At 36.4% G+C, this 21,047-nt stretch overlaps 1 protein-coding gene across 1 annotated transcript in view; it reads left to right on the top strand.

The window, feature by feature from the left end:
* The first annotated feature begins 3,961 nt into the window (after positions 1 to 3,961).
* The window catches only part of CPPED1 (calcineurin like phosphoesterase domain containing 1), a 136,370-nt gene continuing 119,284 nt past the window's right edge, over positions 3,962 to 21,047 (top strand). The window contains exon 1 of the mRNA XM_031944403.1: positions 3,962 to 4,257. Within this exon, the coding sequence (XP_031800263.1) occupies positions 4,200 to 4,257 (58 nt within the window). The 5' untranslated portion in view covers positions 3,962 to 4,199. The remainder of the gene's footprint in view (positions 4,258 to 21,047) is intronic.

Here is a 21,047-nt window from a genome sequence, read left to right as displayed (position 1 = left end):
GCATTTTTATTCCATCATATAAAAAAGATGTATGGATTATTTAAATAAGTAATATAAAAAATAAGTAAATGAGAGATCCTAAATATTAGTTTCTTGTGAACTGCTTAGTAAAGACTAAATCTGCATGTCTTTATAGAATTCTAATGTTTAATGAGTAATGTTCCATAAAAAGTATTAAATTTGAAAGATAACAGGGTCTTTCAGAAACCAAAGTGAAAAATTTAAACCCTTTAAATTATTCATGAAACTACACTCTCACTGTTCAGACTTGGAAAATGAGAATCAGAAAATGAGAAAATTGGAGTACCTATAACTAATCCAAAAGAATTTTTTCAGGAAACAAGAAAATGTTGAAAGGAAAGGGGCCATAAAAATGGATATGTTAAAAAGTTACTAAAGAAATGAAATTCAAATTTGTGAATTTTCAAATGAAAAGAAAATGAGCATTAATTTTTTTTTTAATAACTTAAAGGCTAAGTTTAAGTTTACAAAGCAAAGGAAATTTCAGGTTAGGGACATCAGTAATTCTATATATATGCCTTCCCCCCAAAGAATAGTATATTATAGAATAAAATTTAGGAATAGACACAATTCTTTATGTATGTGACATTCTGAAGGAAGATTTTTTTTTAAACCAATAAGTATACACTAGGTTACCAAAAGTGAATTTTAAGAAATCACTAAACCCTAAATTCAAAATGCTTTCTTTTAGATTCTGTATTCAAATAAGTGAATAGGGAATGAAAGTATCTTTTTTGTGACTTATACAAAATCATACAGTGGTCTTTGAGTGTAGTTCCAAATGTTTAATTCTCCGTAGGCTTTTTACTTTTAAGATCAAAACTGAAGCATAAATTAAAATTCAGCAGACTGCAACAATTGTTTTTAGATAGATCTACAGATTACAAAAAAGAAAAATATTAACCTTAAATGACATTAAAGCACCTAAAGAGTTGCAGTGACCCCTAAAGGGCTTAAAGGAAATAAATTGATTACTGTATGGAAGAATGGAACAAGATATATTGAAAATTTGAGGAACTGTTAATATTTTCAAAAGAAATAGGAAAATATTTGGTGACAGTTTAGCTTTTTTTTTTTTTTTTAATCACACATGTGATGTTACTAGTGAGTTAGATGGAATTAAAGTAATAACTCTATTCTTGGGGTCCAGCTGTTAGCAAACCCAGGAATAAAGAAGAAAAGTCTTATAAATGATAAAAGTTACACTCTCAATTGTAGATTAAGACCTACAAGTTTTTATTTTAGTATTTTTTGACAAATTGGTTGAATCCATTTTATACACATTCTAATAAGCTTAGTAAATTATACTATTTCCATGTCCATAACAAATATGAAGGAATATATTAAGTGGGGCACTAAGTTAACCTGTGTAGAAGTAACAGCTGACAAACAGGAGAGAACAAAAAAAATTAACAAAAAAGTTAGAAAATCACAGCAGTTTGTGGCTATGGAATGCAAGAGCAAATAGTCTTTTATAAAGTGATAATCACAAAGATAATTCAGGTATCATGAAAAAGATTAAACTTTTATCCAGTGGAATTATATAATAAGCTTAAGTCTCATGCCATCTGTTACAAATGATAAAAGATACTTTTATCTTTTTTTTTTTTTAAACTGTTATAAGAAGTAGCCAGCTTATGTACCAATTGCTATAGATTGCCAATTTCCCTGTTAGGCCTCACTATGTCAATGCCATTAATTTTACCTAAAAATTTACCTAAAAATTATCATTGCCTTTCCCAGTTCTCTGTAATATACATGGTGGTCGCTGAAATATTCTAATTTAAAAAGATTTAAGACTCTATTATGTGTTTTTGTTACTGAAGAAAATATGGATAAATAGGACATGATGCCTGCCTTCAAGAAGTTTGTCATCTGGTAAGGAAAATACAATATACACACAAATATTAAGCTAAATATAGTACTCCACTAAAATCCTTCCTAAATACTGCATCATAACAAAGTGATGATGGGTTTTCAAAGCTAACAGTGAAATTCAAGCTCTGAAAGCTAGAAAGATTATGAGAAGAAGCCCAACTGCATGTTTCACAAAAGGACCATGCTACATAATTTCAGAGAACTAAATATAACATTCATTTTAGCCACATTCATTCATTAAATTAGCTAGGACATGGAGTTTCAATATGCACCAGATAGAAGAAGCATGCAATGGTTCTGGTCAGGTAATGAATGATATTTCATGATCCAAACATTCTGGAAACAATTTGGAACTATGTCCAAAGGGTTATACCCTTTGATCCAGCAGTGCCACTACTGGGTCTGTATCCCAAATAAATCATAAAAGAGAGAAAAGGACCCACATGTGCAAAAATGTTTGAAGTGGTTTTTTGTGGTGCCAAAGAATTGAAAAATGAGTAGATGCCCATTAATTGGGGAATGGCTGAATAAATTACGGTATATGAAAGTAATGGAATATTATTGTATTATGAAAAATGTACAAGCTGATTTTAGAAAGGCCTAGAAAGATTTATATTACATGAACAAGAACCAGAAAAATACTGCTCGCAGCAACAGTGATCAACTATGACAGACTTGGTTCTTCTCATCTATTCAATAATCCAAGGCAATCCCACTAAATTTTGGATGGAAAATACCATCTGCATGCAGAGAGAGAACTTCGAAGACTGAATGTAAATAGATACATGCTATGTTCACTTTTTTTCCTTGCTTTTTTTCTGTTGTGGTTTTTCCTTTTTGCTTATTTTTTCCCAACATATGGAAATATGTAAAAAAATGAATGTACATGTATGACCCCACAAAAATATTTTTACACCTAACTGGGGAAAGTTTTTTTTTTTTTTTTAATGATAATTTTTTATTGACAGAACCCATGCCAGGGTAACTTTTTTACAGCATTATCCCTTGCACTCCCTTCTGTTCCGATTTTTCCCTCCCACCCTCCTGAATATGTCGTAGTATATCCTAGATACAATATATGTGTGCAGAACCATACAGTTCTCTTGTTGCACAGGGAGAATTGGATTCAGAAGGTAAAAATAACCCGGGAAGAAAAACAAAAATGCAAACAGTTTACATTCATTTACTGGGGGAAATTTCTTAAAAATGAAAGGAAAAGATATTTCAAACTATAACTCACTTTCTGTGAGAACTCAGGCAAGTAAATAAATTAACCTCACTTGGTCTCAGTTCACTTAATTTGTAAAATGAGGCTGTTGGATTAGAGATAGCCTCTATGAGTCCTTTCCAAATCTAAATTAAGATAATTTAATTTATAGATAATACTTAAGATAAGTAACAGCTATGAGGCCTCGGAAGGAAAGATCATAGGATCAGGGGTAATTACTAAACTGTATTTAAAGTAAGCTTCAGTGGATAGAGAAGTCCATACTTCCATTAGTTAGCATTAATGGGCAGGCGTGATCTTACTTTGTGCAAAAAAAAAAAAAAAAAAAAAAAAAAAAAAGGAAGGTATATTCCAGGAAAGGCAAAACCAGAAAATTCCCTCCCAGGAGGCTGGTCTCAAGTCCAGCCTTTTAACTTTACAAATGGGGAAACTTCGGCCCCCCATTTTACATGCTGCTGTAGCGCTTTCCTACGTGTTCCGGGTCAGGGAAGGTGGCGTCGTGTGAAGGATACCTGGCAGGGAGATCTTGGGACACGGTCCCGAATTTCTAGGCTGCTTTTTTTTTTTTTTGGGGGGGGGGGGAAGGGTGTTCTAAGCGTCCTTCCTAAGGTCACACGTGGGCGGGAAGCTTCCGCAAGACTCAGTCGTCAGTCTCAAAGGCCTCAGTTCGGACACAGCGCCCCGAGGGCCATGACCATCGACAGCTTTTCAATACTGGATGGGGCCCCTCACGCGGCTAATCAGTTCCTTCTTCTCCAAGCTTATAAAACGCCCCAAATCCCGCAGGGAGTCCAAGTGGGGAAGGACACGTCGCTTTGTAGAGCGCGGTGCCTTCGAAACGCCTTTCAGTCCTTCCGCAAGCATCTCCCGTCCAGGCCCCGCGATAGAGCTCGGAAAGATCGATGCTCAGCAGTCCAGACGAGACTAGTGGCACCTGGAGCGGACGACTCCTTCGCCCCGCCCCGCCCCGCCCCGCCCCGAGCAAAGGGCACGGAGTCCGGACCGTTTACTTCATCCCTCCTAGTCTTCCCCCTCCCGCGGATCCCGCTCAGACGCCGGCGACACGTGCGACATGCAGAGGGACATTTTCTCCGAAGCGCGTGGCAGGACGCTGGGCGCTTTCCCGGAAGGTACGCCTGTCTCTCGTCCTGGGACCGGGGGGGGGGGGGGGGGGGGGGGGGGGGGGGCGGGGAGGAGCCGAGGCCGCGAGTGGATGCATGGAGGCGCAGGGGAGCCTGCCCTCTGGCTGATGCTTGAGGCAGCTCTTGGGAGGCGGAAACGTCCGTCGCCCTGGGTCCCTTCCTGGCGGCGGCCTGCTGCGGCTTTCGGACGCGGGGGAGCCCCCTTCTTTCGCCCGGTCCCTTTCCGGGCGCTATCTCTCCGCCTTCTCCTCAGAAAATCCCGAGGGGCGGCCAGAGGCAAAGAGGCTTCTCTGCTCCTTCTAGGCTTGGGGGTTCTTCTCCGTGCTGCGTAAAAAAGTTCCGAAAAGAAACAGGCGTGGCCTGCGGCGGCGTCCGTGCGGGGGGAGAGGGCTGGGCTGGGGAAAGATGTTAGAAGAGGCCGCTCTAAGCCCCAAGTACCTTACCCTTATGTTCTATTAAGAGTCACTTACCCTGGGTTTCTTTTTTTTTCTTTTTCCGACCCTGACATCTATAACCTTCTCTTAAACTGCAAAAGATGAAGCTAATTTTAAAGCTGGATTGGGAGAGAAAGAGTGTTTTGTTCTGTGTGGACTCTAAAATAAAACCTTACTGGGAGTAGAATTGAATCCTTAGAGAGAGCCAGCCTCTAAGGTTTAAGCACAGTTTCGTTCGGTAGTTGCTGAGGTATGAAGCACCTGCCGTTGCGTGGCAATGGAGCAAAAAAAAAAAAAAAAAAAAAAAAAAAAAAAATTACCTTTCAGTACTAGATGCTGGGGGGAGGAGGATACAAGTTATTCGTTGATAAAAATGATTACAGTTCCTGGGTAATTGGAACCATGGTGACGACCATGGTGGTTTGGGTTCAGCCAAAGCATTAGGGTAAAAGTTAATGAGTTTCACTTTGGAAATGGTCGTTTGAGATGTTGAGATACATCCGGGTGCAGACGGGACAGGAAAGATAAGTAAAAGGATTATAGAGTCGGAAGGGACCTTAGAGATATCTATGTCAACCCCTTTCATTTTTAGTTCCCTCTCCAACTTGAAATTTAATTCTTGACTTGGGTCCCCTAAAGAACCCTACTACTCCAGGTTGAAAGCTAAGAAGTGGGTTTACACTCCTAAAACTATAGCTCATAAGCTCCCATTAGCATTTACTTTTTTTTTTATTATTATTATAATAACTTTTTATTGACATAACCCATGCCAGGGTAATTTTTTTACAACATTATCCCTTGCACTCACTTCTGTTCCGATTTTTCCCTCCCACCCTCCACCCCCTCCCCTAGATGGCAAGCAGTCCTATATATGTTGAATAAAACATTTACTTTTAATAGTCAATTAGCTAAAATACTAAGAAGGCATAATAAAAATTGTCATCCCATAAAGCTGAAGTTCATTCTCCCATAAATAAATAATATTAGTAAGAAGCTTGGGAACGCATTTATTTTTGTTCTTCTTTTGACTTGCAAGTGAAATGGACATAAGTGAGGTAGCTGAGTAAATTAATCACTTACTCTCTCCTCCAGAATCATTGGAGTTATGTGATAACACTAAGTATTGATGATTGTTAATGGCTGATGTCTTTGGTCTTTTTAAACTTGGGTCTTTTTAAATTGAGACTCTCTTTTTCTGAGGGACTACCCATTCAGTGATTAAGGATTAGATAAAAATTGAAACCAAAGTTGCTATCACAAAAGAATCTGATAAATAAAAATTTAGACCAATGTTGCTGTCACAAAAGAATCTTTCTATGAGGAGAAAGATCTTGCTAGTTTCTGGACTGACCAAAAATAGTTGCTGTAAACACTCTATGTCTACAGAAAATAAAGGTGGGGACAACTTGGACTAGGTGTGGCCTGTCTATGAAAGCCCAGTGATTTGGATTTAAAGGCTTAGTCCAATTTTTATTGCAATGGGATTTTTCATTCTTTTTTTCCACCTGAGCTCCAAAAATTGTAGCTCCAAAATGAAACTTTGCTAGACCTAGGAAAGGTGATTAGCATTGGGAAGGTAAGGGGAAGAATTGGCATTTATATCACAGCCACATTTTTATAGCTGTTTTTTTTTAATGCAAATAAATACTTCAATAGTAATGTACCCATTTTTACAACATCTTATATCTGTCACTTCAGATTCAGAATTTCTTTTTCTTCTTGAGCTGTTCTCTTGGAGCTTCCTTCAGGAATATCGTCTCTGCTGGTTAGTCATCTGACTTCCTGAATTAGACTTATTCCTTAGATCTATTATTAATATCTTTTCTACTGCTAGGGGTTACAAAGGCCAGAGCCTTTGGTGGGAAAGTGTGCAGAAGGGTCACACTTCTTTAAATTATTTCCTGCATTGATGTTCAACTCTGGCAAGCTTGCTTTTTAAAGTCCACCAGGCATGTGGCCAGTCAACCTTTTTTTCCTCCCCAGAGTTCAGGCCACAGAAAACAAAGTAGATTGTATCCGCGGTTTTATTCCTACTAAGTAGGCAGACACATGTTTATGGGAGCACAGTTTAAAACTGAGCTCAAAGTAGGCAGAGACAGAAGGGGTTATAAAAACAAAAAAATCAGAGTTGGGGTGTAAGTTGTCTTATGAGGTTATCTTTGGACTAGGTTGTTTTTCAGAACTGAGAGTTAATATGACTCAGTTGAGGTTCAGTATGCCAGTACTGCAAAAAAATTCCTAAATGCTGTTTTATCTGATTCCTAAGTTAGGTCTCTTCTGGATAATAAGGGAGTTTGAGCAAATCAAGGTGGTTAGTAAAGTCATTAACTATTCCATTTTCACAGATGTTAGCAAACTGTCTCATTCCATCAGGGAGAATTCCTTCACACTTTATAGAGGCATTATGCTGCAACATTATTCCATTCAGTTGATACATTAATAGTTCAGCTTTCTGCTACTTTCCATCTTTGATTTCAGTAGGATTTGGGTAAAATCAGTCAGCTTCTACTTTGCCTCCTAAAAGTAAATGCTGAAGTTACATAAGATAGTAAATAATCAAGGTAAGTTTTCTGATATCTAGTCAAGATTTTAGTCTTTCAATTTGAATGTTATCTTCCTAGAGATGATAATTGAACCCCTAGGAACTGATAGGTTCACTGTGGAAAAGGCTATGGAGAAGGAAAAAAAAAAACCCTTCCTAAGAATAGAGACTTGGGAGACTGATACATTTGGAGATGAGAGACAGATGATAATTCATCAAGAGAGATTGGGAAAGAAAAGTTGGACAGGTAGGAGAATGAGGACAAAGCCAGGTTTGTGGAAGCCAAATAAGGAGAGTCAGGTTTTGTGTGTATAATTCTGTAGATCTGTATAAATCAGTACAAAAGATGGAACTCACTATTGTGACCTTGATTATCTCATTAAAGTGGGTAAAAAGGGTCTGCTTAAGAGTGGTGTGTGTGTGTGTATGTGTGTGTAGTGTAGTGTAGTTTAAAAGGTTTTTGCAGTTGAATGGGATAAACTGAGTGAAGACCTCTCATAAGAATATAATATGACCTGATCCCTAATTGTGACCTGAGTCTGCAATGGCAAGTTGAGCTACAGTCCAAAGCTGCAGGTGTTTGATTATCTTAGATAAACTCACATTCCCCTCTTGCCTACTTTTCATTAGCATTCATTTCATTAAGCATTACATATGGTAAAGAGTGTATTATTGACTAATATTCTCTGTAGATTTCTACTGGAGTAGATTTCCCAGTTAGGATCTAAGCTTGGACTCCCCTAGCCAATGGGAGAAAAGGTCAGAAGGGTGTCAGGGTTCTGCATTAGGGTCTATATAATGAGTTTTGCAGTTTATGCTTTGCACTCCTTTCCTAAGGACACCTTATCTGTTGTGAGTTTCCCTTTCTCTTGATCATAATAAATCCCTTTTTGCTTTTCTATCTTGAGAATCTCTGATTTTAATTTGGATAGGGGTCATAGCTGTCCCACACAGCAGGAAGAGGTTTGGAATAGCTTCTTGGATGTATGAGTCAGAGAAAAGTAAGGATTTTTGTATAACAATGAGTGCCCAATTGAATTTATCACGAACAGATATTAGACCCAATTCTGCAGTTTAGAGAACTGCATAGAAGAGGTTGATAATGTTTATGATAATGGGGGAAGGAGAGAAGTTTGTGGTTTGCTAAACTTGCTAAAGTGTCAGTGAAAATAGGATTAGAGAACAAAGGTGGGCATCTGGATATAATTGAGTACTATGTTTAGTAGGATTAAATTGTGAAGGAAGGAAATAGAAACCCAAAGGAAGACTGATTAATTAAGAATTTGGGATAGGAGAGACTAGAACAAAGAATTAGGAAAAATGAGGCAGAGAAAGAGATGGAAGATTAAGGAATTGTTTTCAAAGAAAATAATTTCAGAGTTCAAGATCATGGAGGGAATACAGTTATGTGTGAAAGATAGCAAAATCTAGGGCCATTACTAAGTTAAAGAGAGAAAGGAGGTTGATGAACTGGGAAATCACTGAGTTCCCAAGTGACATCAGTTTTTGTACTTTAGTTCTTGAGTTTGAAAGAAGCCACTGGAGGAGAGAGAAGATACTGCCAATCAGTTACTGACCTCTTTAAGAAAGGGAGGAGAGTGATTTGAAGGTCTATGGAAACTTCTCTTGTATACCATCCAGAAATGTAAATATTGGCACATAGTCAATTTTGTAGGATTTCATGCCAAAACTTGATAACTGCTAATGATGCTAATAATCGGTGCATGGAGGAGAGTTATGGGAACTCCTTCTGGTCAATGCAGGTCTTTTGTAAAAGAATTTATGAACTCCAAAAGTTAGACTAGCAAAAAGAAGTTTATTGGCACTGGGAAGTCAGCTTTTGCTAGGAGGCTGACTTCCTTAGTGGCAAGGTCCTGACAGAAAAGTAAAAGTCTAGCAGAAGAATCCTGGCAGAAAGATAAAGAGGGGTTAATGCTAAGAAGAGAATGTCTTATCAGCGGGCAGAGTCCTGGCAGGCAGCTATGCCAAAGAGAGAGAGAGGGGTTCCTTGGTATGGCATGTGCCTATTTTGGGCCTCTGCAAGGTCCTGTTAAGGAAATGGGTGAGAGAGATAAAGAGGGGTTAACGCTGAAAAGAGGGAGTCTTCTCAGTAGGCAGAGGGTCCTCGAAGGTAGCTATGCCAAGGGGAGGGAGAGAATCTTTTTGGCCTTCTGCAAAGAAGTGCCCCAAGTTGCCCCTTTTTATAATTTGAAACTTGGCTAGAGGCTGGGGGCAGTTTGAGTTGAAATCAGACCAAAATCTTCCAATTGAATAGAAATTTAGGTCAATAGAAATCTAGATCTCCAGCTCAGGCTAAGTAGAAGTGGTCCTGGACTCAACTAGTCCCACCAAGATAACAGAATGAAACCACTTTATCTTGATTCCCTGGGGTGGATCTCTCAGGGAGTAGCTTCGCTGAGGGGTTTAAGGAGTTTATCTCCTTCAAGGAGTTCTCAAGCATTTACCCCAAAGTCAGGACAGTTTCAGGGTTCCCCATATCACTAATGCAAAAATGTTTATGTATAAAGAATTGACTAGTCTCATTAGGGAAATAGGCCATGCTTTCTTTTCCCCAGATCTGTCCTATGTGAAATCTAAGTGCAACCTGTCATGAGACCATAGATTTATAGGAGAAAGTTATGCTAAAGATAATCTAATACAACTCCTTCATTCTACAGATGAAAAAAATGAGACAGAAAGGGAATATAGTTTGTTGAAAGTCACAGATTATAAGAAGCGGATCTTGATCACTTAAACCCAGGTTTTACTATGTAAAACTTCCTAGAAAGGTCATGGTGATAAGTGGTGGTTAGTGTTATTGTTATAGTAGGCCTCTCTATATTTTTATCTTTGGAGAGATTTATTTAGGCATATCACCAATCTTCAGATCATTCCTGTGTTGATGGATCTTATGTGCCTAGTACACTCTCAAGTATTGTAAGGTACCACAAAGTGGTCTATCCACAAAGGTCATATAGTCTGCAATTTGGAAAAAGGAGACTTACTTATGTGAAGTAGTTACTGAACAAGATTGTAATATAATATGCAATTTTTTTTTTTTTTTTACTTTATTTCATTAATTTGGGAAGGATATTTCTCAAAAAGAAATTACCTTACCCAATGAATAGAGGCAAATTGTAGTCTTAGATAATTGTCTGATTCTGGGATAGGTTAACTGACTTCTCCAAGATCACATAGTCAGTATTTGTCTGCCTTTTCTCCCATTGTTTAGGGGAATCTGGACTTACATTCTAATCCTGGAAATGTAACCCAGAAACAACAACAACAACAACAACAAAATTGCCTTTAAAAGAGGTACTTAAATGCTATAACTCTACTTGTTATTATAAAGTGTCAAGTCATAATTAAGGTATAGTTTAAGGGTATATTCCTATGAGAGTATCTTCACTCTAGTTAATTCCACACAATCCCTCCTTTTATTTATTAACCTTTGAAGACCTCTCGCACCATTCTTGATACATTTCCTCAACCATCTTGTTCTCAGTTTCTAATTCCTCTTTAAAGATCAAATATGAAAGAAAGGGAGAAACATTTCTAAGCATTAAAGAAATAGAGGTTTTTATGTATATCCAATTTTTTTTTTGTCCTAAGCTATCAAATTTTTTTCTAGCATGCTTTATCATTTTTATTGCCATCAGTTTTTCTTAAGAAAAAGATTTGAGTGCTTTAAAAAAAAAAAAAAGATAATTTTCAGACATCTTAAACCTTTCCAGCTACTTCAGGTGTACAGAGCATGTTTAGTATCCCTGAAGACATTCCTTTGATTATTTCTGGGGAAATCCTCCCATGCAATACTGAATAAATATTGCTGCATTAAAATGAGTCACTGCATCTTTTAGGATTTGTCATTATCATTGTGTCTTTATTTCCTCACCTACGAACTAAAGGTATTGATTGAATTAAATGAACTCTAAAATCTCTTTCATTATCAGCGTATTTCATGATTATTTCTTAAGTCTAGAAAATTCTGTGGCCTCAGAAGTAGTAGAGAACTAGATTTTAAAATGTTTCTTAAAAACATAAAGGAGAATATGAATAGTATTGAAAATATAATTCCATGATTTAAAAAAAAATCTTTAAAGGCAATGAATACAATGAATGTTTTAAATAATTAGCTAGCTACATTGGCTGAATCATTACTAAATCAAGTATGAGAGAACTACTATGTTTTTATAAAATCTAAGTTTTATCTCTTGATTATCTGAAATCTTAAAATTGAAGCTATGACTTTTATGTAGGCTTTAAATTTATAAAGAACTTTTATCACAATAACCCTGTGAAGTAGACAGTGACAGGTAAAAGGAGATGTGACCAGAAATATGCTTGAGCAACTTAACAAAGTTAAAGGATGAAGTTTTTTATTGGGTCTCTGAAAGGTAGAATGTCCTATCTGATCATATTCTTGATTAGAGGTAGAAAATACCTGTGGCTTCTCTAATATTTTAATTGGTGACTCCCATGAATTCAATTATTATTTCTGTACAGATGACTTGCAGAGATATATCTAGTCCTAGTATCTTGAGTTCTAATATCCTATCACCAGTCATTACATATTTCAAACTGAATGTCCTTTTGGCATCTTGAAGGGAACTTAGTGGCCATCTAATGTTCTTAGTCCTTTATTTACGAAGAGGACCAATTATATCACAGGATGATGTCTTGACTTTATGTGAATTGGATTTGTGAGACAGTTGCATAAAGTCATCAGCCTTATTTTTCTCTTCCATAGTTATTGAAGTCTAGTGACAAGACAAAAGATTGGAAGACTGATGATAGCCTAGGATACAATGAATGGCATCTTCAATGTCTGGCCAAGCTCTAAGCTCTCCTTAATGCCTGCTTCAGGTGCTCATGAGCAAATTGTTTTAATCTACCCGTTTCACTGAGGAAGTCTTCACATGCTTGGGGTAGACACTTTCCTAATTCACCAATGGATTTGTGGGCTGTTGGTTATTCTCAACCTGGTTTAGTCTGTGTGCTGAGACAGTTTATTGGGGTGTGATTACTGTGCATGCTACAGCTTTTTGAAGCCATAGATGAGAGTTGCGTGAAGGTAGACACCCAAGATAGAGAAGCAGCCCTCACATCAGAGACACTAGTCCTTCCTGAATACCTACCTTATTCACTTCCCATCTAGTTCTATCTGTATGAGAAAGTAATCCTTACCATAATGTGCCCAACAATGGGTCATCCATCTTGTTTGAAGACTTCCAAAGTAGGAAGGTGGAGGATTGCCAGTTTTTTTCTGTTCTTCAGTAGCCCATTCCATCCAGTCCTTTAAGTGCCTCTAATCATAAGTTCTTGATATCAAATCTAAATTCTTTATACCCATGCCCTCTGGGGCCAAAGAGAAGTCTATTTCCTCTCCCATTTGGCAGTTCTTCAAATAGTTGAAGACAGCTATCATTATCCTCCACTGGTTCCCTCCAGTCTTCTCTTCTTCAGGATAAATATGCCTCATATGCCTTAGACTCAGGGCCCTTCAGTATTCTGGTTGCATTCAACACATTCAAGTTTATCAATACTTTTTTTAAACTGTGGTGCTGAGAACAAAACAGAGTAAACTACTGTCTGTGCCTCTCCTGTCATATTAATGAGGCATACATTAATATTTATTTTCTTTTTTGGGTATCCAAGTGTAAGATTTTGCATGTATCCCTATTGAATTTCATCTCATTAGATTCAGCTCAGTTTTTTCACTTATGAAGATCCTTTTGAATCCTGACCCTGTCAGATACCATGTTAGCTTTCTCAATTTGATGTCTTTTGCAAATTGATATGCAGATCATCTATGCCTTCATCCAAATTATTAATGAAAATATAAATCAATGCAGGGGCAAGCACAGATTCTGTGGCTCTCCACTGGAGTCTTTCTTTCCACATTGGCGGTGAACCATGTGTGACTTCTCTTTGAGTCCAGCCATGCAGCCAGTTCTCAGTTTTTCGGATTATATTGTCATCTATGGAAAGCGAATTCATCTGAGTAGATGATAGTTTTTCATACTCCTTTCAACTAATAACTTCTTTCTCTTTGTCATCCTGTTTTGTAGATGTAGAGACCCTGGGAAGTTTAGTGATTTGCTTTGTTATTTAATTACTTAGTACCAGAGCCATTAAGATTTCACAACCATTTGTACTTTGTGGTGTACTCCCTGGCTTCCCTTTAAGTCCTAACTAAATCTCACCTTTTACAAGAAGCTTTCTCCAGCTCTTCTTAATTCTAGTGCCTTTCCTCTTTTAATTATTTCCTATTTATCTTATATGCTGCTTGGTTTGTTTATTTGTATGTTATCCTCTTCCTCTCATTAGACTATAAGCACCTTGAGAACAGAGTTTGTCTTTTTTAACTCATTTTCTATCCCCAGTGCTTAGTACTATGTCTGCCACATCATAGGAGTTTAAGAAATGTTGATTGATTAATTGATTGGTTGATAAAGCTGATTTTTAGGTAAATCATAGTTTTTCTGAGTAGCTAGAAAAGTGAAAAAGAAGACTTAGTTGGTATATCCAGGGAAAGGTGAAAATTTTTGAAAAGGTGATAACTGCCTTTAGTTATCACTTGCCTTTAGAGACTTTGAGAGGTATTCGAAATAGTTGTTTCATAATATGAACCAGTAATGTTGAAAGCTACTCAGTAGGCAGAAGTGTGATTTGTCCATTTGCTTTACTGCTTCCTTGAAGAGTTGGTACTTCTGGATTTTGATAGGGCCCCTTTGTTGGATTTCAGAATTTCATGTGACCTCAGAAAATGCCTGATTACATTTGTATGAGAAAGTGCATACATTCTCACTGGTCCTTGAGGCATATAATTTAGAGAATGTTTTTCTTGGCATACCAATCACAAGAATAAATTCTAGGGTACCTATATGTAACTATTATATTTAATTTGAGGCAGGGACCTATTTCATAATAAGATTTGACTTGTACCTAAAAGAACTCAGGAGAAGTGAAAAATGTTAAAGACAATATTTCTATTACCAAAATGGGATTAATCCCAAGATAACATTAAAAGTATTGCTGAACACATTTTGGTTATGATTCATTGCAGAGTACAACTGTGACAAATTGCAAAATTTTCATTTTATTGGCATTTGTTATCAAGCTAAAAACTTTTCCATTTCTCTATTAAGGTACTCATCATTCCCATTTCTAAGCAACTGAAACAACAATGTAAGATATAAAAGAAGGTTATGTCTAGCCACAGCATTTTTTTAAAAAAGAAAAACAAATATTAAATGACTTTAACCAGCCTCAATAGTGATTCTTAGTTATGTGGGTAATAACATTGATTTCTAGTGGATATATGTGGCTCCTCTAGGACTATTGTCAATGTCTCCTTGAGAATGAAGAATTAACAACAACCAGTAGATTAGATTCCTATCACTTCTTTTAAAATTGAGTACATCTGAGGTTTTATGGACTAGGAGTAAACACCTAAAACAGTAATGTCATTATTTTTACTTTACTCTTAAAATAGTTATATGATTAAAGAAATTACTTAAAAATAGGATAGAATTTAAATTTTTTAAAAAAAATCTTTGCTTTCAATAATGAATCACTTGAGGTTGTTGATCACTTGCACTTTTAGTAGATGATAAGAGCATAAAGTTAGGCAATATTTACATAGTCCCAGATGAATGATTAAAAACTTGATTAATTTGCTTTTATTGAACTTTTATTATGGTGTGGCACTGATTAGTTGATAATACCAAATAAATAGATAATAGCTGATAACAAACAAATAAATAATAACTAAAAGTGTTATTTATTGTGTGCAAAAATCTACTTCATTAACAATAAGCATGTCTAAAAGGTGAAACAAAATGAAGGGAAAATACACTTGCACAGAAAAATTCAGAGAAAGTATATAATAAATATTAGATATTAAAAGTCAAAATGACTGGTTTTAGTTATATATGTCTTTTAAATAGGATATTGTATTATAAATTGAATGATTTATAGATATGAAAAACAATCTTAAGTTAGTTTAGAAATTAATATTATAACAAGTCAGAATTTAGAAAAAAGATTGTTGAAGCCTTATTTTTAGCATATTCTATTTCACAAATTATATGTAGTCTGCTTATATCTGGGATATAATTCGTCAGCCTTTCCTTATGTCAGCTCTAGCATGAACATTAAAAAGGGGAAGGACTGGGGTTGGAAGGATGAAGACAGCAAATATTACGCTAGCCCAGGGGCAGGCCAGTTAACAGATTAATTTGTGGAATACATAATGTCCAAAGGGCTAAAGAAAAGTACTGATCAGAGATTCCAAGAGAAAGGAAGAATTAAGGAGTCACAGCACAAGACATAGTAGGAAATTCATAGTTTTTTTTTAAAATACAAACTGCTTCTTGGAAGCCTGCTGCCATTTATTTTGTAGACTTTCCCTGCCTCATTCATCTTTTATGGGCCCAACTTAGGATTCCAACACTTCTTGCTGGTTCAGCCATAACTACCTTTTTTCAGTTAGCACACCATCCCTTCCCTTATAACACCTCTCTACACCTGGAGACCCTAGTTTGATGGAGTAGCTTCTTCAGTAGAAGACCTCAGCCAATATTCTAAGGTATATATTCAGTATATTGACATCTGTATCATTTCTTTGGACTCCTAGACATGTCAGTCTAATAGGTATTGGAAACAATGATACTAAAGAATATTTTGTGAACTTCCTTTCCTGGATATCTACTATTACTCATACAGGGTGGGGTATAGGTCAAGATCAACCTGTGATATCAAAGATCACTTCAGCACGAAAGATATGAGAAAGCATTAGCTACTGGTAAGGTGCTTAGAAGGATGGAGGAGGAGAGGGTAGGAATCAGGAAGTAGAACTTGAGCCGAGTCTGGAGAGGAACTAGGGATTCTAAGAGATAGATGTGAATAGGAAAAGACTTCCACACCTAGGGGGATAGTCTGTTCGAAAGATGGAATGTTCTGTACAAAAATCACAAGTAAGCAAGTTTGGCTGGAATGTAGAGTAATATGAACTAGCCTGGAAAGATAATTTGTAGTCAGGTTGTGGAGGGTATTAAAGCTTAAGACAGTAGTTTGTATTTTATCCTTAAAATAGGGAGCCACTGAATTTTCTTAACAAGAAGTGACATTCAAACTAGTGTTTTAGTTATAATAATTTGTAGCTGGGTGGAAGATGGATTGGAGACAGGGAGAGACTGGAAGCAGGAAAATCAGTTTGGAGCTTATGATACTAGTCTAAGTAAGAAGTGATCCACCACTATGGTAGTGGCATGTGAATAAAGAAAAGGCAATGGATTTAAAAGATGTCACACACATAAAATCAACGATACTTGGCAATTTATTGGGTATGAGGAGTGAGAGAAAAGCAATAGTCATGGGTGACAACCAAGATTGAAAAATATGAGAATGATGATGATGCCTTTGAAAGAATAAGAAAAGGGAAGAGCGTTTGGTAGGGAGAGTAGAGTGACAGAAGGGAAAATAACAATGTTTTGGCCATGTTGAGTTTAATCTATCTGTAAAGCATCAAGGTGGAGATGTCAAGAAGGTAGAATGAAGTAGGGCTTAGCAATCCATATTCTGCTTCAGATACTTATGTGGTATGTCAGAGATCAGCTTAAGTAATTTTCAGTTTCCCTATGTAATCTGTGACTACAAGGACTGTAAGAGCAGGGAGGGAATGTGGAATGAAATTAGTTCATCTAGAAGGTCATGTTTGGGGTGAACAGGTGAGCTGGCTTTTTATAACAAATCTAAACTGTGCCATAGAATCATCATTATGGTAGACATTATGACAACAGAGATATTAAGTACTCTGTGCTTCAGACAGAAGTTATATGCTATATAAAAAGGAACAACCTTTACCTGAAGGGTTATTAATAGTTCAGCTCAGAAATGTTAGATGTGATGGGGTTTCTATTTGAAGGCAATCATTGTATCATCAGGACTTTGAGCTTGAAAGATGTAATGTTCCTGTTGGATTTTCTTGAGGTCTCTGGACCAGCCTTCTTTTCAGTAGAGTAATCACCGCAAGAATAGCCAGGTGTTCGAATCCAAAAGTCTTTATTGTGTCCTTCACCTGGTGCTCAGCTAGCTTTCTTGTGGCCTTCAGAAGGGACTTGGTTTCAGTGGAGAAAATGCAGGAAGACAGGCCACCCACCACAAGGCTGATGAAGATGGAAATGAATCTCTCTTTCCTTGGCTCCCAGAGCTTGAGTTCCTGCCTCCAGTCCGCTTATGGCTCTGGCTCTCTCTCTGGCTGAGGCTCCCAGCTTATACGCTCTCTTATAATTACATTATCATAGGTGTGAATCTAAAACTGTATTAAGTACTAAGTACATGTGCTGAACTAGAGAATTATTAAACACCATGCTAAACTAGATAACCATTGTCTTTATAACTTTTTATTGACAGAACCCATGCCAGGATAATTTTTTACAACATTATCCCTTGCACTCACTTCTGTTCTGATTTTTCCCCTCTCTCCCTCCACCCCCTCCCCCAGATGGCAAGCAATCCTATATATGTTGAATATGTCGCAGTATATCCTAGATACAATATATGTGTGCAGAACCGAACAGTTCTCTTGTTGCACAGGGAGAATTGGATTCAGAAGGTAAAAAATAACCTGGAAAGAAAATCAAAAATGCAAGTAGTTTACATTCATTTCCCAGTATTCTTTCTTTGGGTGTAGCTGCTTCTGTCCATCCTTGATGATTTGAAACTGAGTTAGGTCTCTTTGTCAAAGAAATCCACTTCCATCAGCATACGTCTTCATACAGTATCGTTTTTGAGGTATATAATGATCTCCTGGTTCTGCTCATTTCACTTAGCATCAGTTCATGTAGGTCTCTCCAAGCCTCTGTATTCATCCTGCTGGTCATTTCTTACAGAACAATAATATTCCATAACATTCATATACCACAATTTACCCAACCATTCTCCAATTGATGGGCATCCATTCATTTTCCAGTTTCTAGCCACTACAAACAGGGCTGCCACAAACATTTTGGCACATACAGGTCCCTTTCCCTTCTTTAGTATCTCCTTGGGGTATAAGCCCAGTAGTATCACTGCTGGGTCAAAGGGTATGCACAGTTTGATAACTTTTTGGGCATAATTCCAGATTGCTCTCCAGAATGGTTGGATTCGTTCACAACTCCACCAACAATGCATCAGTGTCCCAGTTTTCCCACATCCCCTCCAACATTCGTCGTTATTTTTTCCTGTCATCTTAGCCAATCTGACAGGGGTGTAGTGGTATCTCAGAGTTGTCTTAATTTGCATTTCTCTGATCAATAATGATTTGGAACACTCTTTCATATGAGTGGTAATAGTTTCAATTTCATCATCTGAAAATTGTCTGTTCATATCCTTTGACCATTTATCAATTGGAGAATGGCTTGGATAACCATTGTCTTTATCAATTTCACTGACACCTTGTAAGAATCCTTGTTTCAGAATTCTGGCCCATAACAGAAAAGAACTTAACATCTTAACCTATTCATTTTACACATGAAAAAATTGAGACCTGATATAGTTATTTGACCCGTTGAAGGTTACACAGGAAACAAAAATGGTATTTGAATGTGAATTCTCTGACTCTAAATACTTGGACTTTTTAGTGAAAAGGAAACTTTCAGGAGTAGGCAGGCAGGAATTCTCTAAGTTAGAAGGTTTGGGAGTCCTTTTAAGTTTAATCTACCGTTGCCATGTGACATCATCTCCCTTGAATCAGGAAAAGTCAGTAAAGAAATAGAACATTATCATCTTGCACAGTTACTTGAGGGAGAAAAGAGAGTATGTTTGGATGGAGGGGAGGTAAGGTTGCAGAAACTTGCTAGATATCTTTCTGGGTCCATAGATCTACCATACAATAACAATGGATGTCTTTGAACATCCACTTCCCCATTTTATGCTTGGACATGATCAAAACCTTTTTTTTTTTTTTTTTTAAACAGACTTATTTTAGCTTCAAAAATCACAACCTATTATATGTATTTATAAAACAAAACCGAAAGTTCAAGGGAAATTGATGAGACAATATAAAATAACCAAACTAACAAAATAAGAAGTAGAGATAGTAAAGGACCCTGTTGCAGGAAAAATAAATTGAGCAAGCCATAAACTACCAAAGGAAAACATCCATTCCACACAGACCAGGTCAATTAATAAGTAAATTTTCTCAAACATTAAGGAACAGTTAGTTATGCTACAAAAACTATTCTCAGAAATAGAGACAAAAAAAAAAAATAGAGACAGAGCATACTATCATACTTTTATGAAACAACTTTTGCCTTTTTTTATCTATGTATTTTGTCATGGATTGAGAAATTCTAACATCTCATCCTATTTCAGATTTCTTTTACAATTATGCATTTGTGCTGTTCTATTACATCAAATTTCTATTCCAATGTAATTATAAACCTCTTCCTTTTTTGCATTTTATTGTTAAGGACTCTTTAAAAAAATAAAATAACTTTTGGCAATATGGTATGCAATAGTAGGTGTGTTAAACAAAACTAGCAGGTAGCTCTTATCCAGTGAACTATTTTATAGTTCATTCAATCAAATTTCACATTATTCAAACTCACATTAATTGTGTCCCAGTTATACTTTATTTATATAACCTGATTAGGATGGAATATAATGGAACTATAACTTGCCTTTTTGTGAACAGTCTGCCTTTTTTTGAAGCTGTCTAAGTTCACATTAATATTTTTCGTGACTGTAGGGTATCATTGAATTTCGGTCCCCCAGAAGCCACAGATCTTTTTTATATGAACTATTCCCATGTCTTTTCTATTTTGTGGTTGTAAAACTCATTTTTAAAATTTGAGTATAAGATTTTATATTATGCTTATTAAATTTCACCTTTTTTAATTCTTCCCAGCCTCTAGGCTGTCAAGATTTTATTTTTTTTTTGGATCTTCATTTGTTATCTATTGTGTTAGGTAGAAGTAGCTAATGCTACTAGGTTTTTGCATCTCCTAATTTGACAAAAGTGCTGTTAATGTCCTTATATAAGTCATTGGATAAAAATGTTGAATAGGACAGAATCGGCCAACATAGATCCCTGAGGTACTTCATTGCAAATCTTCCAAGTTGGCATTAAACCATTGATAACTACTTTTTGGGTTCAGTCCTTCAATCAGTTCTGAATCCACTATCTATGAAATTGTCTACCACATATCTCAATATCTTGTCTATGAGAATAGGATAATAGACTTTATAGCATGTTTTGCTAAATATACGTATTTATTTATACATATATATATTTATACACACATGTATATGTGTATGTATGTATACACACACACACACACACACACTTATCTGTAGCATTCTACTTATTTACTAATCTGTCAGTCCTTATCAAAAAGTAAATTGATGTTAGTCTGGCGTGGACTGTTTTTTGTTTTTTAATTGAGCCATGCTAGTTTTTCATGATTGCTGTTTCTTTCTGTATATATACTCTAATTGTGCCTTTAATAATGTATTCGGGAATTTCACAAGCAGCCAAAGTTAGCCTCTCAAATTTATGATTTGCAAATTCTACTTTCTCTGAGTTTTTTTTTTTTAATGGAGACAATAGACATTTTTCTGTCCTGTACTAACTTTCTCATTCTTTTTCCAAAAAATAATGACTAGCTCAACAATAACATCTGCTAATTCAGTATTCTTAGGTGTAGTTTATCTGTCCTATCAACTTGAACTCCTAAGGTTGAGGTAGATATCTGTCTATTTATATTGGGTTTCAACTTGTTTTTAACCATTTTTGTTCTGTTATTTGCAGA

The sequence above is a fragment of the Sarcophilus harrisii genome, chromosome 1 (assembly GCF_902635505.1).
Source record: "Sarcophilus harrisii chromosome 1, mSarHar1.11, whole genome shotgun sequence".
NCBI classification, from domain to species: Eukaryota; Metazoa; Chordata; class Mammalia; order Dasyuromorphia; family Dasyuridae; genus Sarcophilus; species Sarcophilus harrisii.
The sequence above is the reverse complement of the archived record's forward strand: the minus strand, read 5'-3'. Positions and strand labels throughout refer to the sequence as shown.